This window comes from Necator americanus, chromosome I (genome assembly GCF_031761385.1).
Source record: "Necator americanus strain Aroian chromosome I, whole genome shotgun sequence".
NCBI lineage: Eukaryota > Metazoa > Nematoda > Chromadorea > Rhabditida > Ancylostomatidae > Necator > Necator americanus.
Genome location: NC_087371.1, coordinates 10,631,612 through 10,652,571, shown reverse-complemented (window position 1 = coordinate 10,652,571; position 20,960 = coordinate 10,631,612). Strand labels below are relative to the sequence as shown.

The 20,960-nt window shown below is 42.3% G+C and overlaps 8 protein-coding genes across 9 annotated transcripts; 6 read left to right on the top strand and 2 right to left on the bottom strand.

Moving 5' to 3' along the window:
* Positions 1 to 2,686: 2,686 nt before the first annotated feature.
* Positions 2,687 to 5,358, top strand: RB195_005107 (uncharacterized protein; the record flags this gene model as incomplete). Its single annotated transcript, XM_064177403.1, has 7 exons — positions 2,687 to 2,716; positions 2,776 to 2,812; positions 2,873 to 3,057; positions 3,502 to 3,605; positions 3,905 to 4,052; positions 4,120 to 4,217; positions 5,235 to 5,358. 7 exons carry the CDS (start codon positions 2,687 to 2,689, stop codon positions 5,356 to 5,358), a joined length of 726 nt encoding a protein of 241 aa, XP_064034528.1.
* Positions 5,359 to 8,033: 2,675 nt separating this feature from the next.
* On the bottom strand, positions 8,034 to 8,921 carry RB195_005106 (uncharacterized protein; the record flags this gene model as incomplete). The annotated part of the gene is made up of 1 exon (XM_064177402.1): positions 8,034 to 8,921. The coding sequence occupies one exon, from the start codon at positions 8,919 to 8,921 to the stop codon at positions 8,034 to 8,036; it is 888 nt and encodes a 295-aa protein (XP_064034527.1).
* A 1,163-nt stretch (positions 8,922 to 10,084) lies between these two features.
* Positions 10,085 to 10,630, top strand: RB195_005105 (uncharacterized protein; the record flags this gene model as incomplete). The annotated part of the gene is made up of 1 exon (XM_064177401.1): positions 10,085 to 10,630. The coding sequence occupies one exon, from the start codon at positions 10,085 to 10,087 to the stop codon at positions 10,628 to 10,630; it is 546 nt and encodes a 181-aa protein (XP_064034526.1).
* A 266-nt stretch (positions 10,631 to 10,896) lies between these two features.
* On the top strand, positions 10,897 to 11,286 carry RB195_005104 (uncharacterized protein; the record flags this gene model as incomplete). The annotated part of the gene is made up of 1 exon (XM_064177400.1): positions 10,897 to 11,286. One exon carries the CDS (start codon positions 10,897 to 10,899, stop codon positions 11,284 to 11,286), a length of 390 nt encoding a protein of 129 aa, XP_064034525.1.
* A 697-nt stretch (positions 11,287 to 11,983) lies between these two features.
* Positions 11,984 to 12,307, top strand: RB195_005103 (uncharacterized protein; the record flags this gene model as incomplete). Its single annotated transcript, XM_064177399.1, has 1 exon — positions 11,984 to 12,307. The coding sequence occupies one exon, from the start codon at positions 11,984 to 11,986 to the stop codon at positions 12,305 to 12,307; it is 324 nt and encodes a 107-aa protein (XP_064034524.1).
* Positions 12,308 to 12,379: 72 nt separating this feature from the next.
* On the top strand, positions 12,380 to 13,172 carry RB195_005102 (uncharacterized protein; the record flags this gene model as incomplete). Of its 2 annotated transcripts, none has more annotated exons than XM_064177398.1 (2): positions 12,380 to 12,757; positions 12,984 to 13,172. In XM_064177398.1, the coding sequence occupies 2 exons, from the start codon at positions 12,380 to 12,382 to the stop codon at positions 13,170 to 13,172; spliced, it is 567 nt and encodes a 188-aa protein (XP_064034522.1). The 2 variants fall into 2 exon arrangements, with proteins under 2 accessions (XP_064034522.1, XP_064034523.1); XM_064177397.1 differs by having other exon boundaries at positions 12,380 to 12,762; positions 12,974 to 13,172.
* A 1,301-nt stretch (positions 13,173 to 14,473) lies between these two features.
* Positions 14,474 to 14,897, bottom strand: RB195_005101 (uncharacterized protein; the record flags this gene model as incomplete). The annotated part of the gene is made up of 4 exons (XM_064177396.1): positions 14,474 to 14,488; positions 14,545 to 14,617; positions 14,704 to 14,741; positions 14,808 to 14,897. 4 exons carry the CDS (start codon positions 14,895 to 14,897, stop codon positions 14,474 to 14,476), a joined length of 216 nt encoding a protein of 71 aa, XP_064034521.1.
* Positions 14,898 to 16,626: 1,729 nt separating this feature from the next.
* On the top strand, positions 16,627 to 17,160 carry RB195_005100 (uncharacterized protein; the record flags this gene model as incomplete). The annotated part of the gene is made up of 1 exon (XM_064177395.1): positions 16,627 to 17,160. The coding sequence occupies one exon, from the start codon at positions 16,627 to 16,629 to the stop codon at positions 17,158 to 17,160; it is 534 nt and encodes a 177-aa protein (XP_064034520.1).
* Positions 17,161 to 20,960: the final 3,800 nt, after the last annotated feature.

Below are 20,960 nucleotides of genomic sequence, written 5' to 3'. Positions count from 1 at the left end.
ACATAAAAGGTTCAAAGGGAATATGATAGTGCGCAAATTGAAGTAAGAAAGTAGTTGTACAATGAAAGCTCCTTAACTAAATACTTTGAACCCGCATAAAGAAAAAAAAAACATTAATAACAGTACTTCAAGCTCGTATAGTAAAATTCCTGGAGGTGTGAAAATTTCAATATTGATTTCGAGGTGCTCTTTAATATAGGAACTTACCTCATGCCTCGCTTGAATATTCTCAACATGAACATAGCCTAAAACACCTTAGCAGAGACGATGTTGAAGATGAGGATTCGTGGTCGGATTTCCGTCTTCCACAGAAGTTAGTACTTCAGTTAGTATTTTGCAGATGAGGGTTTTTTCAGCAGAATAATCATTGTAAGCAAGACGAATGGAAAGAAAAGATTAAACCGAAATGTTCCGTTAATGTCTATTATTTCTGGATTCTTACTTCATGGCCATGATTATACACCGAGGCGATTAGAGTACAGATGAAAGCGAAGGGTACCTACTCGGAAGAATTTCGATCGTACAAATGGAATGGAGAGGCGAAGTGGGCGAAGTCTCTCAGCACGTAGGAAACGTCGTCGACAAAGAAGTGTGTCGACAAAGAACAAATGTGTGTCTGTCGAGAATCTTCGAAAGCACAGAAGTATTACCTCTCTATGAAAAATATTAAAGGTGTCTCATCTGAGCTCTTACTTTTCGTCTGTTGCATAAAGTTTTGTACTCTTGTACTTTACAGAAAACCCAGAATTCATTTTTGTTAATGATCGTGCCTAATTTTTTTCGAATTACTGTGGAAGACGGAAATCCGACCACGAATCCTCATCTTCAACATCGTCTCTGCTAAGGTGTTTTAGGCTATGTTCATGTTGAGAATATTCAAGCGAGACATGAGGTAAGTTCCTATATTAAAGAGCACCTCGAAATCAATATTGAAATTTTCACACCTCCAGGAATTTTACTATACGAGCTTGAAGTACTGTTATTAATGTTTTTTTTTCTTTATGCAGGTTCAAAGTATTTAGTTAAGGAGCTTTCATTGTACAACTACTTTCTTACTTCAATTTGCGCACTATCATATTCCCTTCGAACCTTTTATGTTGTTTTGTTGCGTTTACGTTTTTGTTATATTTATTGTTTGGGTTGATTCCTTCTGTTTACGTTTTCCTTCGAATGCACGTCCACACCTCTCTTAGTGTAGACGCAGCTATCAGTGGAATTTTGCTGTTTTAATGTGTTTTTGGTCAGTGTTTTTTCCGTTACAATTCTTGAACACTGCAAATTTAGGCAACATTTGTTTGCCATTGTATTATAAGTGGAACAGCTCGGTACCCCTCTGAGCAACGTCCAACAATTACTGCTCTAGAGCACTATGTTGCTACAGGTTTGATTCCCCTTCCTCTTATTTTGGCATTAGACGCGGAGATCTCAGACAAATTCCGACGTACTACCAACCTAACTCCGATGATGTGCCGATTGGGACAGTTTTATCGTGTGCTTATTTTTTTAAATTAAAATACTTTAAGAACGGTGGGCCATCGATGCTGAAATGTTGATTCTTATTTTATGTGAGGAGAACAACTTCTATAAGAGAAAAACTCTGATCGGATTTCTAATTCTAAGTGTTGCCTTCCTGTTCTTTCTCAAATGTTTGTAATTCGTCACAAACATACATTGGATCGTGCGAAAGAGCACATAGGAAAGTCTGAGAGCCCGGTTTTACAGGACTATCAGACTGGTGCTAGGTGCACAAACCATTTCGAGTCATCAGATCTTGAACTTTGGTTACACTGCAGCGCTTGAGATCCCACAGTATGTGGGCAGAAGTATCATTTTTACAAGGGTAGAAAATCTCTCTTGTATAAGTTCTTTTCCTTTCATCTTGCTTCTTACATATGTTGTCAGTTGCCGTTAATGGGAGAATATTAATTTAATTGAATTTTATCGCTTCCAAATAATCCTTCACTGTGAAGTATCAAAACATCTCACAGTGACTGCAGGCGCAAATTAAAATGGAACGTTCTCTCTTTACAGAAGGAGCATGGACCTCATCAAGCCAACCTCAATGTTTGTGCACTTTGCTTAGTCTGATTCAATGTTAACGTTACAGCTTCTGTATTTCCTTTCCTTCCTTAGGTGGAAATTCCTTAGATGGAATCCCGAATCTATCATGTAGATATCTCGGAGCACATTATTTGAGCGCATCCGATAGGCGTATTCTCAAATGCAGACCATATGCCTGCGGATGTTTCTATAAAATTAACGTCAAAACTTGTTAATTTCATAAAAAAAAACCAATTCCAGCCTTGAAACAAAAACATGAAACCACATGAATGCAGCAACTCGTATTAGAATGCATCGTATTGAGCATGGCTTACTTTACGTGAATTTCAAAGTTCAAATTTCCAGTTATACGAATGCATTGTTGGATCAAACAATCGAAAGCTAATGCCACATAGAAGTCAACTTTTTTCGGATTTTTCAGCCATATAGAAAGGAAAAACACAATGGAGCGCAAGCCGACTATTCAAGATATAGACCAGATTTAATGGGTTTAAACCAAGGATACAAAAGATATAGGCAAATATTAATCCATAAAAGATCACATGTGCAAACGATCATTTTCAGCACTTGAAACTCACATTCGATCTCTATAAAAGAAGTGTGCCATTGATATTCACATTCAGTCATGCTCGTCATCTTCTATATTGCAATTGGGGTAGAGTTGTCGGTTTCTTCATAGTGTCTCATTTTAACGATATGAATCAGATATTTTAGGTATTCCTTCTTCCTTCTACTTTTTCTCAAGATGTTGGTTAGTACAGCGTTGTCCTTCGTATGAGAGGAATCGCACCAATTCTACACTATATTTCAGAAGAGTCTACGCCGAAACCGCTTTGTAAAGGCGGCACATATGATGAGGAATACATTCGTGTCTACGTTGTCCAAACCATCAACAATCACCGCCAAGTATTGTTAAGAGGATTTGAACCAAATGGACAGTGGAATGGAACAGGATATGGAAAGGATCTCCCACTACCAAAGACTATGAATAAATTAGTAAGTTGGAACCGGGTGAAATATTTAATGTCTCAGAAACTGGAGGCAGCTGCGGTGGACTATGTAGTTTAATGCAACTTTTTTTCTTTGACTGTCTCGTGCGGAATCCGGGAAGATGGCGTGGGAATCGACTCAACTTGTTCTGTCATATATGATCTGGTCGTGTTGCGGGCAGCCGCTCATTCTTCTCCGTCGCTTCCGCAGCTTGTGCAACTGCAATAGTTTTCGACCTAACTATGCAATAGATGTTTCACTATGCTGCTTACAATCAACAGAGCGAAAATCGCAGAAGGATTTATTTTTGAGCTTCACCAGCTGCCATTTGAATTTGCCTTTTGAACGGTTATGTAAAAAGCACTGAATGAGATAGGAAAGTCAATTGCTGTCTTATTATAAGAGCAGATAAAAGAGAAAGAAGATTAAGTTAAAGGTGTGCAAATTCAGGAGTACAACTGCAACCTTGAAAAGAAGGCTTTTGCTCTTTTGGATCAGTCGTGTTCAACGAACGCTCCTACCGGTCCAGATGGAACAACGGCCTTATTCTTCCAGTACGTCTATATTGACCTTAATGATAGACCATAAAGGGTATAAGTACTCAATGCACTCAATGCACTCTTTTCTAAATTCCTTTTCTTCTCCTTTCTACAGTTTTTGGAATCACCGCGAATCAAAATAGGGAAATTAGCGGAAGATATATTTCTAAAAGTTCACCCACGTATTAAAGGAACGTTTTTCACAAGGTACAAAAGTGGTTCAAGAGGATGAAGACGTGCTGATCATCTTTAGAAATATTTAAGGAGAACTAAATTTGGGCGAAAGTCTCTAAGATGAATAGAAGATTTTTCAGCATTGATGTGGACTTTGACCCTGAGCTGTTCTCAGCTGTTTGGGATTGGGCTAAACAGATTAATAAGTTTGCGGTCAGCGATGTTGCTATTACCAACAAACAAGTTGTATACAAGGACCAGGATCGGAATTTGTATGAGTATTTGAACGTATGTTTAGCATTGTTTCCCAAAGCCGCACGTATCCATTTGAAAGATAATAGGAAATTTTTTCCAGCTAATGAGAGCCGTCACCACTAAAATTGGATGCGCAGATATAACTTGCAGAGATGGAGACTTGAGAAAATATAGGGCAGTTTGCCTGCTCAATAGGAAGTAAGTTATTACTCCTATTTGCTCAACTCCTCCGAATCTGAGAGCTTTGAGTAAGACTTCGGTTTTATCTGGAAACGAGGTGGAAAAAAAGTCAAGGTCGCAATATAATTTGATTGTTTATTTAGTTGAGTGTTTAAGAAGGAGCTCATCTGTCCTACTTGTCTATTTAATTATTTAATTAAAAACAGATAAAGCAGGTACATAAACTAAAAATGTAGCATTGTAGCAAAAAAAAGAGCAATAGTAAAGGATAAAATATAACGTGTCTGGCGTTAATCAATCCGCTTAGAATGCGTCCCCGCGTTCACTTTAATTAAGAATCGTTCGTGGTTTACGAACGTGTAACTGGTCTGTACAATGACTTGCGGTGGCTAGCCGATGTGTCAAGTCAGTGTTTTTATCCGCCCAGACGACGACTTTTTTTTATTTATTTTGTCAATACATTGGTACCAGAGAAGTCTGGTACCAATTTATTGACACCGCAGGGATGGAAGGCTTGGTGAGCACTAGGGCGGACTCGAAACCCCGATCGGTCGTGCAGAAAGCGGAACCTCTAACCGCTACAGTACACCCGCCCTATAAAAAAAAAACAATCTAGGACAATTCACAGATCACCGTCGATTTGTGTTATCTGTCAAACCCGCAGTTCCTTGTTACAAACAATAGTGAATAAGCAGTAATTGTTTGCTTGTCGCTCCAAAAGTACACATTGCAGTGCAAAGACTCTTCAAAATAGCAAGTTTTCCCCAAAACGCACATTTGCAAAATCTCATTGCACGATAAGTCCTATGGCCGGAGTTTCTATGAACAGTATCAGTTGGTTTCACTTACTGGGCCTTGAATGTTTATGGTTTTTTTGTTGTTAAACGGAAGATATTGGGGACGATGATCCTCCAATTTTCACACTAATAGTACTTTCGATCGAACAAAATAATAATAATAAATTGAAACAAATAGGTATGAAGAAGAATGAGTGCGGCTTTTTTAGATGAAGTAGTCAAGACTGTTCTCTTTCAGTCCCCTCAAGAATGGTGCTGTCGTCTACAAAATTGGATTAGGCGGTTGCAATAAGGGCGAGACGTGCCCAAATGGGGTCTGCGATCAGTCTGGATTTTGTGATTTGAGCAAACAGGCTCGTTGAAGTCAGAAAACACAATTTCTCATATACTAATATCCATCAGAACCTTCTTGGATAATTCGATCAAATAAAAGATTTCTTCTAATTTTTCTTCTATGGGCTATCTTTAATTTTTTTATAGTCTTCCTAAAATTTCACAGCAGAACCTCAGTGGAATACATAGTTAGCGACCAAATCCTGCTTCATAAGAAACTCATCTACAGAGAGAGACGGTGTGTTGAGTCTTAAACGAGCACGTTGTGAAAAGATTACAACCACGTCTGTGAACAGGTAATAACCGAATTTCTCTACGGTTAAGAACCCAGTGAAGACATTAGGCAGTTTTGAGGAGTTCTCTGATCTGTTCGAAGAGGCAACGTTATCTCAAACCTCTGCCATGGTCCTCCTCGTTAATTTCCTTGAAGCTCCTTCGCTAGCAAAAAGGACATGACTCTCTTCTTTAAAGGGGAATATGACGAATTAGTCTTCGATGCTCTATACGATGTGTACTATAATTATCGCTGTGCTGATTCTAAGATAGCCAGCATAATCAGACATGCATTGCATTGTCAGGCCTAAACACCTGAATTTGCGGAAGCGCCTGAAGCGACGGAGTAGAGCCGCCGGCTACCATCGGATTGGGACCACAGCTTGTTCTACTTGGTCTGCAAATATGAGTTGGGCAAGCGAAAATTTTATGACAATCACAACCGAACTGCTACAAGGAGTCGTGTTATGGTCGACCGGAGCAGCGGGTGTTCTTGATAAATCCGATGTTTTATCCAGCTTCAACTTGTCGTTTACTTCATAGCCTCCCTTTCTCTCTCTGGGAGGTACTTTCCATATCCTTTCTCGTTCCATAGTCTATTTATTCCCCATCGCGACAGCACATCAGTGCAACGTTAGTTGATAATTGTCACAACCTTGCCACGAACGTACTTCTCATCCTACTTGCTACCTTAGCGCATCTATTTCGTGCTTAGTGAAATAGATATTCTATTATAGATTCGACGGATTATCACTGAGACGGAAGAGAAAGCTACACCAAGCGTCATTTTAAGGAAGAGTCGGGTAAAAAGCTGTACTCGAAAAATCTGATTTGTATAGTTGAGATAACACTATAAGGCAACAGACAACCTATCCCGATGACAATAGTGCAGACGACGAGCATGACTGAATGCATGACCCACCCGTTATATAGAATGCGAACATTAATTTGAAAGGCTGAACTTGATTGTCTGTACATTTTGTCTACTATTAATTAATATCTGTTCTTGATTTCTGTATCATTGATTCAAACGCGTTGAATCTGATCGGCTTGTGCTCTATTGTGTTTCGCTTCAACGTGGGTGGAAATTTTGTAAAACGTTGACATGGCATTAGCAACGTTGACATTGACGTTGAATATGTTTGATTAAATAAATGCATTTCTGATGACTAAACATGATTTTAGCAACACACACATGCGTTAAGGTACATGGTGAAAGTTCAGGCAGTGAATTCATCTCTGCTAATCTCTCCTGGCTTCAAGCTTCTGAGGCCTGAGAAGCCCAATGGTACCTTGTTACGTACAAGGTCAAAGTGGTAATTGAGAAGAAACTCTTCTGAAAACGATCCTCCAATACATATAGCAATGGAAAATTAGTTATTGTGAACAGAATTAATGAAACAAATTGGACGCTCAATAAGTACATTGAAATGATACAAATATAGTAAATTTTAATAAATAGTGCTGTAATGGATATTAAAGGGGTTTCTACGGTTCCTTCACATGTCTATTTCCCAGCATGTCCCTCTAACGCTGCTAACATTCTTTTTCAAAAGGAACACACGTGCGAACGGCTGCTTAAATACAATACATAGTAGCAACGGTTTACGCGATCTGGCGTAGAACTTTATTTTTATCACTACGATAGTGATATTCACGTCTTCATGTTAGCATATTGTCCTTTACTAGTAGTTGAAAACGAAAGTAACTCGTACTTCCAACAATGTTACCAACTTGTGGAGTTTTGAGAGGAACATAGATGTAAAATCAAGTTTGATTGTTCTCCAAATATAGAACTGAGCGTTTAGGGAAAACCATAAAACCTTGCTTAAATTTATGGGTAAAAAAATTGAAGAAAACGTTGATAGAAAAAGCAAATCTAATTTTACAAAAATGTCGCTTCTGTCATTTCTTATTGATCGGTGAAGGCGAGCAAAGCGAACACCAAAAAAAAGCCTGACCTACATACATAAACAGCAGAGTATTCACGCACATATAGACATAAACACATACAATGATGTTCACACGTACACACATGCTTATATACGTAAGTATTGCTGTTGTGGATGGATACGTCCAGGAGAATTAGCCAACTTGACGAATAATAGAGTTTAGCACTAGTGCACATGAAGAGCATCCCAGTATTTGGCGAAATAGTGCAACGCTGTAGTACCCAGTTAGTCAGACGGCACCGGTCAGCATGGTCACCTTTTCAGTCTCTGAAGAAGGCGATATTGCCCAAACGTCAGCCACGAATAAACGATAGTAACAACCTCGTTTACGGCTCAATCAAAGAAGCCAATTATTGAAGACAAAATAATTTCTTTCCTTAAGACGTCAGTATTACATTTGGCAGAGGTTGTAACTTGATTTCACACCTCTCCTTATCTTTTCCCCAACAATCATAACAGCATCACCTTGATCACCTTGATCACCTTGACTCCCGTTGATCTTCGAACTGGTCGAGCGGGCGCCAGTAATTCTTCCATTTGTCCCGATCGCATGCCAGAGTAGCCCAGTGGTTCCTCCTTTCGCGTGGGGCACGAAGAGCATCATATTTTTCTTTCAAGGACTTCGTGAAGAAATCTGACCATCGGGTCGGCGGTCTTCCTGTAGTGCGCTTAATATCGCGGGGAACCCAGTCGCTCACGGCTCTGGTCCAACGGTTGTCATTAAAGCGCATCACGTGTCCGGCCCACCTTATTTTACTTTGCTTGGCAGACGCGGCGGCGTCTCTAACCTTCGATCGCTGACGTAGGAGAGAACTTCGAATCCCGTCCCTCACTTGCGTGAAACGGGATACTCCTAGCATCACTCTCTCAATTGCGCGTTCAATGACGCTCACTGCGTTTTCTTTCTGCTTGCGAAATGCCCAGGTTTCCGAAGCATAAGTCAAAGCAGGAAGTACGGTGGTGTTGAAGAGGTGAGCACGGAGCCGGGTGTTCCTGGTCTTCTTCACTACATCCTCGATGCTCTTGTACGCTCCCCAAGCCGCTCGTCTCCTCCTGCCCAGCTCGGGGGTCAGGTCGTTCATCATGTTCAGTTCCCGACCCAGATAAACGTAGCTGGTGCACTCGGATATGTTCGTTCCGTTGAGCGTGAATGGGGCATCCGAGACCCATCCGTTCCGCATGAACATCGTCTTTTGTAGATTCAGCTGAAGACCGATGCAACCACATGTTTCGTCGAATTCGGTCAGCATTCGTTCCGCTTGGCTGATGCTAGGTGTTACCAGTACGATGTCATCAGCAAAGCGCAAATGGTGTAGCTGCCGACCATCAACCTTCACTCCCATGTCGTCCCATTCCAACTTTCGCATTGCGTTCTCGAGGGTGGCTGTGAATATTTTGGGTGAAATTGTATCACCCTGTCGGACCCCCCCTCTTCACGTCAATGATGATGTTCTTGTAAAATGGCGAAATTCCGGTCGTGAAGTTACTGTACAACTCTCGAAGTACCTTTATATATTGAGTAGGGACGCCTTGGTTGTCCAAGGCTTCCACGACCGCTTCCGTCTCAACCGAGTCGAAAGCCTTCTTTAAGTCGATGAAGGTGAGACAGAGCGAATGAACAGTCGTTTGCTTGGATGTTTTTTGTTGTGTGAAGAAAACATGCCACCGTTGGACCCCGTGTTCTGGAATTTCGTAACACTCACGTACACACAAACAAACAAACACATACGTGACGGAATAAGCCCATCATTATATAGCATGCTAAAGCGCTATGTTTACTTCGTTATTTGATGGTTCGTCCTCAAATTAATAGCTGATTGTGGATACCGGATACTCACTCGTTTTTGATTCTTTCTCTCATACCCAATATTTTCCATTTTATTGATAAAGCTCTCTTGAAGAATTTACTTCGAAGCAAGTCTACAAAGGGTTACTTAGGATTCAAATTCAGATTCGCACTGTATAATTTACACTCTTTTTCTTGGTTCCGTACTCATTACCCTCTCATTTATACTAATCTCACTGTCTCTCATTTGTTTTATATTTTCCAAACTAGTTCCCGAGCGTTGCCGCGTATACGAGTCTGACTGCGAAAGATTCCCATACATTGCAAAAAGGAGCTGGCGTCCAGCACATCGCCAAAGCCCATAACCTGAAAGGTGTCAACTGCCTGAAGGGAGCATGGAATATTTGGTAACAACCATTCGTTTCGTCACGCTGAACTGCCGAACCCTGTCGATTGAACTCCAACGAACCGCCCTGTCTAGGCTTTTGTGGTATATCTCTGTGTCGTTTGCTGCACTGCAGGAAACACGCATGAGAGACAGACCTGTTATCATCATCGAAAATTACACCATACATATACTGCGGCGATGCTGATGACAACAAAGTAGGTGGCTGCGCGATAGCTGTGAGGGACGATTAGAAGAACCTAGTGGAGGAATTTGGCTCAACGTCGTCTAGATGCGCCTTTCTACAAATGCGGGACCGCAGAGGGCGTAAACTCTTAATCGTAAGTGCTCACGCACCTATGGAAACCGCTAAGGACTACAGTAAGGACGCCTTCCATGATGAATTCAATGCACTGATGTCTAAAATACCAAGCCAGCAGGTGGTCATTGTCGGAATCGAGGCGAATGCGAAGATGGGACTCGAGCAGCAATCCGATGTGCTAGGAAAATGGTATTATCCAGCGGAGCGCACGTCGGACAACGGTGACCGTCTGGTCTACTTGTGCGAACAGACGGGCCTCATCATCGCTTCCACGTTTAAGAGGAATCATCGACACAATCAGCTCACGTGGCAGGGGCCAACACTTCTAACGCCTGAAGAGCAGCTCAAGCGGAAGATGAGGACTCTTAAGCTTCAGCTCGACTACGTTCTGGCGAGGAACATTCCTCAGTCAGATATCCGAAAATCTAGAGCTGTTTGGGACGTGGCGTTCGACTCTGACCACCGTCCAGTTCTTCCCAGCTTCAAGATACGGTTAAACAAGAGAAATCGAGGAGTTCCTCTTCAACCGAAAATCGACATGGCAGGCCTGAAAGACGATGAATGCAGAACAAAATTCCGCTAACGTGTGTCTATTCATGTTGGAGTACGGACCAGGAAGAAGCTTTACGGTGCGGATTCCTTCACAAAGTGCATGCAGGACGCTGCAAAGGAAACGCTCCCGGTTCTATTGCCGCGGAAGAAGTTTGCCTTTGCATCTGCGGAAACAAAATCCACATACAATTCTGCATGTGTTGCGCGCAGCACTGGTGACATCAGGAAAAACGTCTTAGAAGGAAACTGCGTCGTCAGCTGCAACAAGACCGCAATAACGAGTGGACGTCAAGAGCGATGGAGTATGAGAAGGTGTGGGAGGACAAAAACTCGCGGAAAGCCTATACTCTACTAAAGCAGTATAGCGGCAAAATGAAAAGATGTTCTCCTGTTCTCAACACTGCCAATGGAGTAGCTGTCAGTGAAGCAACCCTTCCAATTTGGAGGGAACACTTCAAGATCTTGTTGAGCCGGATAGCACCGTCAGCTCCTGAACTCGAGCACGTTCATAGACCGACATATGCGGTTAACGAGCAGCCACCGACCGAGTCGGAGGTTCTACTCTTAATTCAAAAAATGAAGAATAGAAAATCTGGTGGAGACGATGGGATTAGCGCAGAAATGCTAAAATATCTTCCTTCGTCTGCGATTCATGAGATGACAAAGATCATCTGTACGTCCATCTAATATGGATAGACGAAAGGATACCTCACTCGTGGAGATACGCTATCATAATTTCCCTCCACAAGAAGTTATCCGTCACGGACCCTAGGAATTATCGAGGAATCTCTTTGCTGCGTGTTATGTACAAGGTACTGGAGCGCATTATCGTGGACCGACTCATTAACATCGCGAAGAAACAACGCACGACGAGCAAACTGGCATTCGTCCTGGCCGATCTACGATTGACCAGGTGTTCATCGTGAGGAGAGTAATCGAAATTTGGCAGCGGTATTCGTAGCCAATGCAACTAGCGTTTCCGGACTTTGAAGTCGCGTTCGGCTCTCCCCACCGAGGCCGTCTTCTCGACGCACTCCGCGCCGATGGAATACCAGGAAAGTTCGTTGGCTTGCTTGATGACATGAATCAACGAGCAGCTGCTGCAATTCGAACCGTTTGAGGTGGTAATTGGAGTAAGACAAGGGGCAGTGGCAGGGCCCTTTCTGTTCAATTCCGCCATCGACGACATTATGCGAAGAACAGTCGACCAGTGCCCTGCCGACATCGTCTTAGCACCATCAGGGTGCCCCTTGACTGATCTCGAGTACGCCGACGACGTTGTTATATTGCGGAAAGCAGTACGAAACTTCAGCATGTTGTCAACTTTGTATCGAAGCTGGCTGCAGCCTATGGACTACGTCTACGCCCTGATAAATGTAAGCAGATGGGGATCTCTTCGAGACCTCGAACGGAAATCAGGATGGACGGACAACCGATAGAACCCGTCGATGAGTTCTGTTACCTGGGCTGTACGCTGAACAACAGCGGCAGCTACGAGAGAGATGTTCAGCAAAGATGCGCTAAGGTCACTTCTGCATTTAACTCCTTAACGAAATGCCTGTGGTCGACCCCCATCACCAACGACGTCAAGCCGCGAGTTTACCTATCCGCAACTCGCCCCATCATGATGTACGGATCGGAGACTTGGGCAGCACCATCAACAGTTATGGAGAGGCTTGACTGCACGGAACGAAAGCTGCTCAGATGACTACTTATCTACTTTTGGCCTAGGGGCCACAATGAAGATCTTTATGCAGAAATTGATGTACTATACTGGCGGATGACACGTGGAAGATATCAACATCTCGCACTGCCATCGAAAGTGGCTGAAGTAAATCGTCTTCGCTTCTTTGTTCATATATTAAGGAGACCGGCAGATCGCCTTGCACAACGAATTCTGAGGAGTTTGTCGGGTTCGAGCCGGAAGAAGCCACCTGGCCGAAAACGAAAGTTCTGGACTGAGGTGGTGAAAGAGGACTTGAGGCATAGGCAGTTCAGGCGAGACGTAAGGTTTCCCAAAATGTGGAATAGCGACGAATGGATTGATTCTGTGCAAGCTCTCGCAGAAGATCGAGAAGGTTGGGCAGAGCTGTGTTCAAGGACGATACACCTTGGCGAAGATGCGGCAACCGCATCAGGCGACAATATCAGCCCGCCGGTTAGGTCAAATAAATCACTCCTTATTTTGTGGCTTTTATTAGCGTGGACAAACACAAGTAAGTCAAGTCCCCGAGCGAAAGGTGTGAAATTATATCAATAAAATCTTTTAAAAATACTTCTGACTGACAAGCCCTATGACCTCCTTCCTGCTCCGATACCCCTCTTACGACCCCCTATTGAGAAATTTTCGTCGCACGCCTGATCCTGCTTTCAGCGCATTTCAGCAAAAGCAAGGAATCCGTTATAAACAACCGTTCTTGCACAAACAAATTGTGCATAGAAGCCCCAATGCGGCCGAACTCAGCCTCGATCATCTTATGCCTCCTGTTCGTTATGACTGGTCGTGCTTTCAAATATGTGGCAAGCCCAACACGAAACAGCAAACTGCAGAGATCGATGAGCTTGGACAATGACTTTATGCTGTTTGCAGCTTGGTGAACTAATAAGATTGTACCCCATGCAGTTCCTCAATCTCCTGTACTTAAGAATATAGCAGGGATTTAGATCTTTGTGGCAATCTAAGAACGTGGTGGTTTACTAACACCTTTCCATGGTGTGACTGATCAGTTCGTTTTCCTGTTTGCAGCTCTCACGTAGCGGGGCTAGAACCATATCATGGCTCTGCAAGAAGAGAGGAGGTTGATGAAAAATATGCATAGCATTACAAATCTTGAGCCAGATTAGAGTCTGGTGCTCTACTGACTGAGCTGACCGGACTTAGAATAGTGAAAATAGTAGCATTTTGAATATAATCATTGAAATCTTTTTCCCAAAAAAATTGTAGGTCTGTGTTTCTACTGTTGAAAATTCACCACCCGCGAAACGGAAGCAGCATGAGGGGTTCGAACACGCGACAGCCAGGTTAAGAGTTTGCTTCTCCACCTAGTGAACTGATCGGGTTTGCTTTTTAGATAATAATACAAATACAATATACAAATGGAATACAATGGAAATACAGAATGTATCTAATGGTTTCCTAAATAATAAAATAGAAGTGTTCTAGAAAGTATTCCATGACTATCATATTCCAGCGACTATCGTACGACAGTGTTGATTTCCCAATTCTGTTTCTCTTTTACAACTTACAGATTTTTCCGCTCAATGTTATCGGCTTTTGTGGATTTTTGAATGAAGCTGCTTCGTTCCTGAGATCATTTCTAAGATTCCTAACAAGATTTCGTGCATGTGAATGTCCTGCTTGAAAAATCCAGAGCAGTTTTTGACAACTTTTCAAGTACTGACATTCACATTCATTTCATTCAGTACATTCACAAACAAACAATTGGCGCTAACGGACATTGCCAAGGGAACGTCTGCCGCTAAATGCTCGGTCGTCACACTGATAAAATGTTTTTGATATTTTTCTGTAAGCTACATCCGTTCATAACATTTCAACACTTATGTCCTGCCCATAACCGTAGTGACAAGTCATCATTAACAGGCACTGTATGGCATGGCACGGCATCAAACCATGTATCGGACATTTAATTTATTTCCACTCAAAATCGTTCTTTAAATGATTGCTCACAATGTTCACTTGACAGAAGTAATATGCACGTGAAAATGACTGGAGAAGAAAGGAAGAGAGTGATTTAAACTCTGTAGATTTTTTCTAGCCAGTACCACAGTACTTATGTACACATTTGAAGACACAAATGATGTATGCTTTCATGATGCTCCGCTTCTCTTTGTAGCGCACAAACACTGAAGTTGATCACAGAACAGGCGACTGAACAATATAGGGATTAGCCTGGAAAAATAGCACGGAGAAAAATCATATTTTACCCTCGTGTGCTTAAATGTTTCACTGTTTCTTACGCATCCACGATGTTTGATAGTTGGAAGATGAGCGTTGTTTCTGCACGTTATTCCCATTTTGTAGCGTTTTTACGTTGAAAAAAAATGAAAGGAAACAAGGACCAGAGCTTGATTGATGGCGCTTACGCAACCCTTGGCAACACGACGTTGAGAAATGGAAGTTGCTTGAACATTCGATTTAAAAGAATTAAAATTTTTAATTAAGAATTGAAATTTAAAAGGATTCATACCTGTGCAAAAAGATTGACGTGAATATGAAACTTCGCTAGTTGAGCGTGTGATTGCGTTGATCTTGAGCACAGCAACACCTGGTGATACATAATTTTAAATGTTGTTTGAAGGTTAAATAATCAAAATTAGCAACGGTTCTGTTATAGTCGATATATTTGAATAGCTAAGATGTGGTAGAATCCTAAATCGACGTTCTGCTCCTGCGGTAATTTTGAACTTATTTTGCAGTTTTAGGCCTCTTTATTCATTTGTAGGTCGGGTATAGCGCAGTCGATAAGAGGTTCTGCTGTCCACACTATCGGTCGGAGGTTCGAGTCCGCTATAGTGCTCAACAAGCTTTTCATTCCTTCGGGGTCAACAAATTGGTACCAGAATAGTCTGAGAGGACAGAATTACTGACTTGACACGACTAAAGCAAGAGATGTTAACCTTTATCTTTTACATACCTTTGTACCACGGATCTCCCTCACTAAAAGGGTTACAGCCGATTAATCACAACGCAACGTGGCGCATCCGTGGTGGCGGATAGGGGACCAGGAGCATAACAAAAACGATCTTGTGCCTGCTTTGAGACACAGATCGATTCAGGAGATTGATTCCCTGAATGATGGAGACTGGTCAAGAAATAAGCTCTATATGTCCACTCCATGAGGACGCAAAGCTCTTTCACAATCCCGTGGAACTGGATTTCAAATTTTTATGCACAATACAGTAATAGAAAAGTCCTCTGACTCCGGAGGAAACCCTGGTACCGCCAGGGAGGACAGGGTCATCTAGACTGCAAGAATGGAATTAGGATGACGATCTTTACATGAAACGTACGACTACATGGGAAACGGTCGTTGAAGAGTTGACAACCCAAGTCAGAAAGATTAAGTACGACGCCATCGGACTGACCGAAACGAGATGGCGCTACGCAATAAATGCCTTTTATGATACTAGAGAAGAACTGTTCTTAGGAACATGCGACAAAGAGTTGGGTCCTCGTCGACATGAGTGCATCACGAAACATCGCCTTTTTCTAATAACGTACGCCCGTTGCGGACAAGATGATGCGGTTCAACTCCAGCTTTACCCATCTTCGCCGCTTACGCTTTAACATCAAGCAACGAAGAAAGAGAAGTTAAAGCTTTATATATGGACCTAGAGAAGTTCCATACAAAAGAACGTACCTTCTACAAGTTCATTATTGGTGATTTCAATGTTAAAATTGGTACCAGAAGAACGCATGAACCCCACGTCGGGAATCATGGTCTACAGCGGAACGGGAGGAGGAGATCCATTTCGAGGTTATCATGGCGTCTTTGTAGAGACCGACAGAATAAGATCCGAACATCTGAAGAATCTCCGTCCTCTTCCTATCAAGGCTTTTACGAGGATCTTCACGCGTAGCTTGTGGAAATGCAAAGTTTCTGAACAGTGGAAGACCAGCAAGACCGTGTTGTTGCATACGTAGGAGTCCACATGACATCGGCAATCATCTATAAGCTTTTCACAAGACTAATCCTTAACAAGATTCAAAACTTCTAAATGAACGTCAGCCACGCGAGTGAGTATGGTTTCGAGAAGGATTCAGGACGATTGACCACATTCACATTGTTTTGAAACTCACTGAGCTATTGTGAGAGTACAAAATGCCGTTACTTACCTTATTCATCGAATTGAAGAAGGCCATGATCACTTGAGAATCGGCGATGGAAATTTTGGACAACCAAGGCGGATCTACTTACTAAATAAGGGTACTTCGAGAGTTGTAAAGCAAACTCACGATCGAGATTTCGAAATTCTGCAAGAATTTCATCATCAACGTAAAAAGAGATGTCCGACAGGGTAACGACTTCACCGAAAATATTCACTGCCACTCTCGATGACACAATGCTAAAGCTGAAATGGGACGACATGAGAGTGAAAGTTGATGGTCGGCAACTACATCATCTGCGCTTTGATGATGACATCGTACTTAGAACATCTAGCATCAATCAAGCAGAACGAATGCTGGCCGAATTCGAAGAAACATGTGGAAGCATCGACCTTCAGCTGACTCTGAAGAGTCTGAGAAACATGCAAGTTTCAGATGCCTCTTTAACGCTCAACAGAACCAAAATAACCGAATGCAACAGGTATCTGTGCCCGAAAATGAACATGAAGGAGTGCTTGACCCTCGACTTGAGAGAGAGAAAGCGAGCGGCTTGGGTAACGCATAAGACCATCGGGTGCAATGAAGAAGACCAGGAACACCCGGCTTCAATCCCACCTTCTAGCACCTGCTTTGACCTATACTTCAGAAACCTGGACACATTGCAAGCAAGAAGAAATTTTGGTGAGCGTCATTGCACGCTCGATCGAAGCTAGCAGTATCCTACTTCATACGAGTGAAAGACGGATTCAAAGTTCCGTCCTATGTTAGTGATCAAAAGTTAGAGATGCCGCCGCATTTGCCAAGGAAAGCATAATGAGGTATGACAGAAACATGTTGCGTCTCAGGCTACCTAACGGTCAGATTTCTTCACAAAGTCCTCTTAAAAACTTATGCTCTTCGTGGCTCGTACGAAATTGGAAACTATTGGATGACTCTCGCACGCGATCAAAACAAATGGAGGGTTTACTAAGCCCGCTCGACCAATTCGAAGAGCAACAGTAGTAAAGGTGATCACGGTGATATTTTTTTCTTGGTGATACTTATTTATTTGTTCAAAAACACTCACAGGTGTGCTATAACCCAAGTAGGAAGACAGTTCTCACGATTTCGCATGAACTTTATGATGCAAACATATCTTCCTTCCTGTAAATTCCAGTGGTGAGTTGCCAGATCATTCTCTTGTCGCAAAAGGTAAAAAATTCCCACACAAGAAACTCTAGTGTGGAACGACAGCCATAGCTGTGTCAAAACGACCTGATGTGCTGTTCAGTTACGTAAGCAGCAGCGCTAAAATTAGAACCGTAGCCAGCAGTTACAATTCATTGCCGGTTTGGGCCGCTATTTAACCCAGGACAAACGAGTTGTCTCTTTAAGAAATCCTGTCACTTCAGTTCGAATGTTCTTTTGTCTTGAAACCTCGGCATATTCTGTCTGTGTTTTGCTATAGTGTGCCTACGAGGTTTTTAGATGGAACCTTCATTTGCCTGACGTTTCGGCTTTTTCGCCGTCTTCAGAGGCCTAAATAGAGGATGACTGGAACAATGCTACGTTTATCCCGTCAAGTGCCACACCACCCTGGGTCAGTGTTTCGATAATCGTCCAGGGTAGTGAAAACAGAAACCTATCTACATTGAAAATGCTCCACCGGATGTGGCGCGCAATGCTGGTTGCAAGCACTTGTCACTCAGTGTACCAGCGAATGAGTATTACTGCGTGTAGATCACCAGCGACGTAGATTATTTGATCTACACACAGAATATCAGACGGTTATAGGTCACAGAGCGGTACAAGTGGCAAGAACTCATTCGTTATCGACAAGCATTCATTCCTATTATTCATTGAAGGGTTTCTTTTAAGAATAAAAAACGCCTCCAACGTCTTTTACTCGTCTGACACTGTCAGAGATAAAAGGAAGACAAAATTTCTCTTTGTCTTCCTTTTATCTCTGACAGTGTCAGTGCCGCTGTTCAGCGCAGCATTATCCAAGCACAATTACAAAATGACGTGATCTTGGTAAATATCCCAAGCACAAACATCAAAAGCCAGCTTGTTAGAAACAGACTATATGATAGATACTGCATCTGTGAAAGATGTGTTATTTGTCCTTACGGAAAAACAGGCGACTGCGCAAAAAGGGGGGTAATATATGAGATTGAGTGCTTGATATGCAATGCAACTTACGTTGGGGAGACCGGTAGGAATCTTGGAGTGAGGATTAATGAACACATGGCCGGAAAACGACGGAAAAGTTTGATAACACCACTAGGAAGGCACAGACATGAGGCCCACCACGGAAACGATTACGATGTGAAATGCGTTATACTGGCTCACGAAACAGAAATATCGGCAAGAAAGACGTTGGAGGCGTTTTTTATTCCTATAGTGAAGTAGATCTGAATTATGCATGTTGTAAACAACTAGGGCAACCTATAAATTTACACCACAGTGATAAGCGATTAAGAAAGGACGAATGAGCGAATGAATGAATGAATGAATGAACGAATGAATAGATGAAAGAATGAATGATGAATGAATGAATAAATAAATAAATAAATAAATAAATAAATAAATGAGAAGAATTGCTTGCAGCTGGACGCGAACTCGAGAACGATTCAAGAACTCGGCCAATTTAAGATTCCAATATATGCTGTGAACGCACTGGTAACGTTATATTGTCGATAATATGGATAAAACTGATCTGCCCTTCTCATCATCATATGAACTCGGGAAATGATAAAAGAGGGTTTTTCTATAAGTTCTTCTCGTATGATAAGTAATTGTAGGTATTATGGGCCTCCAGCTATGAAAGTAGTTTTGATTTTGTCTAGTTATTCTACCGGGATGAGTACAACTTGAATTTATGGAAGTGCATCCGATAGAGAGTAATACCACAGGATCGGAACCGAACTTTATTCATAAAAAATGCTTTAGGAAACTAACCAGCACATAGAGCTGCAATAAAAGAAAGACAGAGAAATTACTACACACTGCAGTAAGCAACACGTAAGGTGCTATGATGACATGCATAAATGATACATTACAGACTCGCGAAAATATTCCCAATATATCAATTACACTGTAATGTTACCTTACAAATAACAAGTAAGTAACGATAATTTTAAGAAGGTCATTTCCAGGACTCGTCTTCGAGTCAAAGCAAATACAACGCCTAGTTCCTGAATCAGATCAAAAAACGATTGCACAAATCTGCTGGAATATACGCTGTTCTCAAAATTCGCTGTAGCTTAGATATGAGACGAGTTCGAACACAACCACCAAACCTCTTTCGAACAAAGTGCACTGTAATCCTAAATATTTCCACCTCAGGTAGATTTAGTACACATTTACGACCTAACACCTCTCTCCTCTCAAGCCAGTCTTAATCAGGAAATAGTTTAACAAAAATAATCTTTCTTAAGATAGCACTAACAACTTAAGCTTCTTTTTTATTTGACTGGGGCTGTTGAAGTGCAGTGTAGGTAAGAGGTCCGCTGTAGTCACACTGCATGTGGTTCGAATCCGCCGTACTATCTACCAAGCCTTTCGTCCCTTCGGGGTCGAGAAACTGAAGCAGATATATCTGGAAAGATAAAAACAGTGATTTGATTCTCGGTTGGTCCCCAACCCTAAGCAATCGTATAATGTGTTCCAAAACCAACTTTACGAGACAGGTTGGCGGATCCCTAGCGGATTGATACGCCAGAGATTCTACAATTTATCTTTTATTCATCTTCATTGTGAGAACATATGAAAACAACAATCTCAAATAGCGTTATAATATTCATTTTCGGAAAATTCGTCCACTCCAGTATAAGACCGATGCTGGGCGCGAACCCAAGACAGCCAGATTGAAAGTCTGGTGCTGTACCGACTGAGCTAACCGGGCTAGGCACAATGAAATAGTGGCACCTCAAAGAGCGTTTCTGGATTCTTTTCCCAAGAATTCCGGCAATCCAACTGCAAAGAATAGTGCTCCTACAAAAGGTAAGCCCGATGCGGGGCTCGAACCCGCGACAGCCAGATTAAGAGTCTGGTGCTCTACCGACTGAGCTAACCGGGTTTGCCAGAAGGAAATAGTGGTGTCTCAAAGAGCGTTTCTGGATTCCTTTCCCAAGAATTCCGGCAATCCAGTTGCAAAGAATAGTGCTCCTACAAAAGGAAAGCCCGATGCGGGGCTCGAACCCGCGACAGCCAGATTAAGAGTCTGGTGCTCTACCGACTGAGCTAACCGGGCTTGAGGTAATAAAACAGTGGCATCTCAAAGAGCGTTTCTGGATTCTTTTCCCAAGAATTCCGGCAATCCAGTTGCAAAGAATAGTGCTCCTACAAAAGGAAAGCCCGATGCGGGGCTCGAACCCGCGACAGCCAGATTAAGAGTCTGGTGCTCTGCCGACTGAGCTAACCGGGTTTGCCAGAAGGAAATAGTGGTGTCTCAAAGAGCGTTTCTGGATTCCTTTCCCAAGAATTCCGGCAATCCAGTTGCAAAGAATAGTGCTCCTACAAAAGGAAAGCC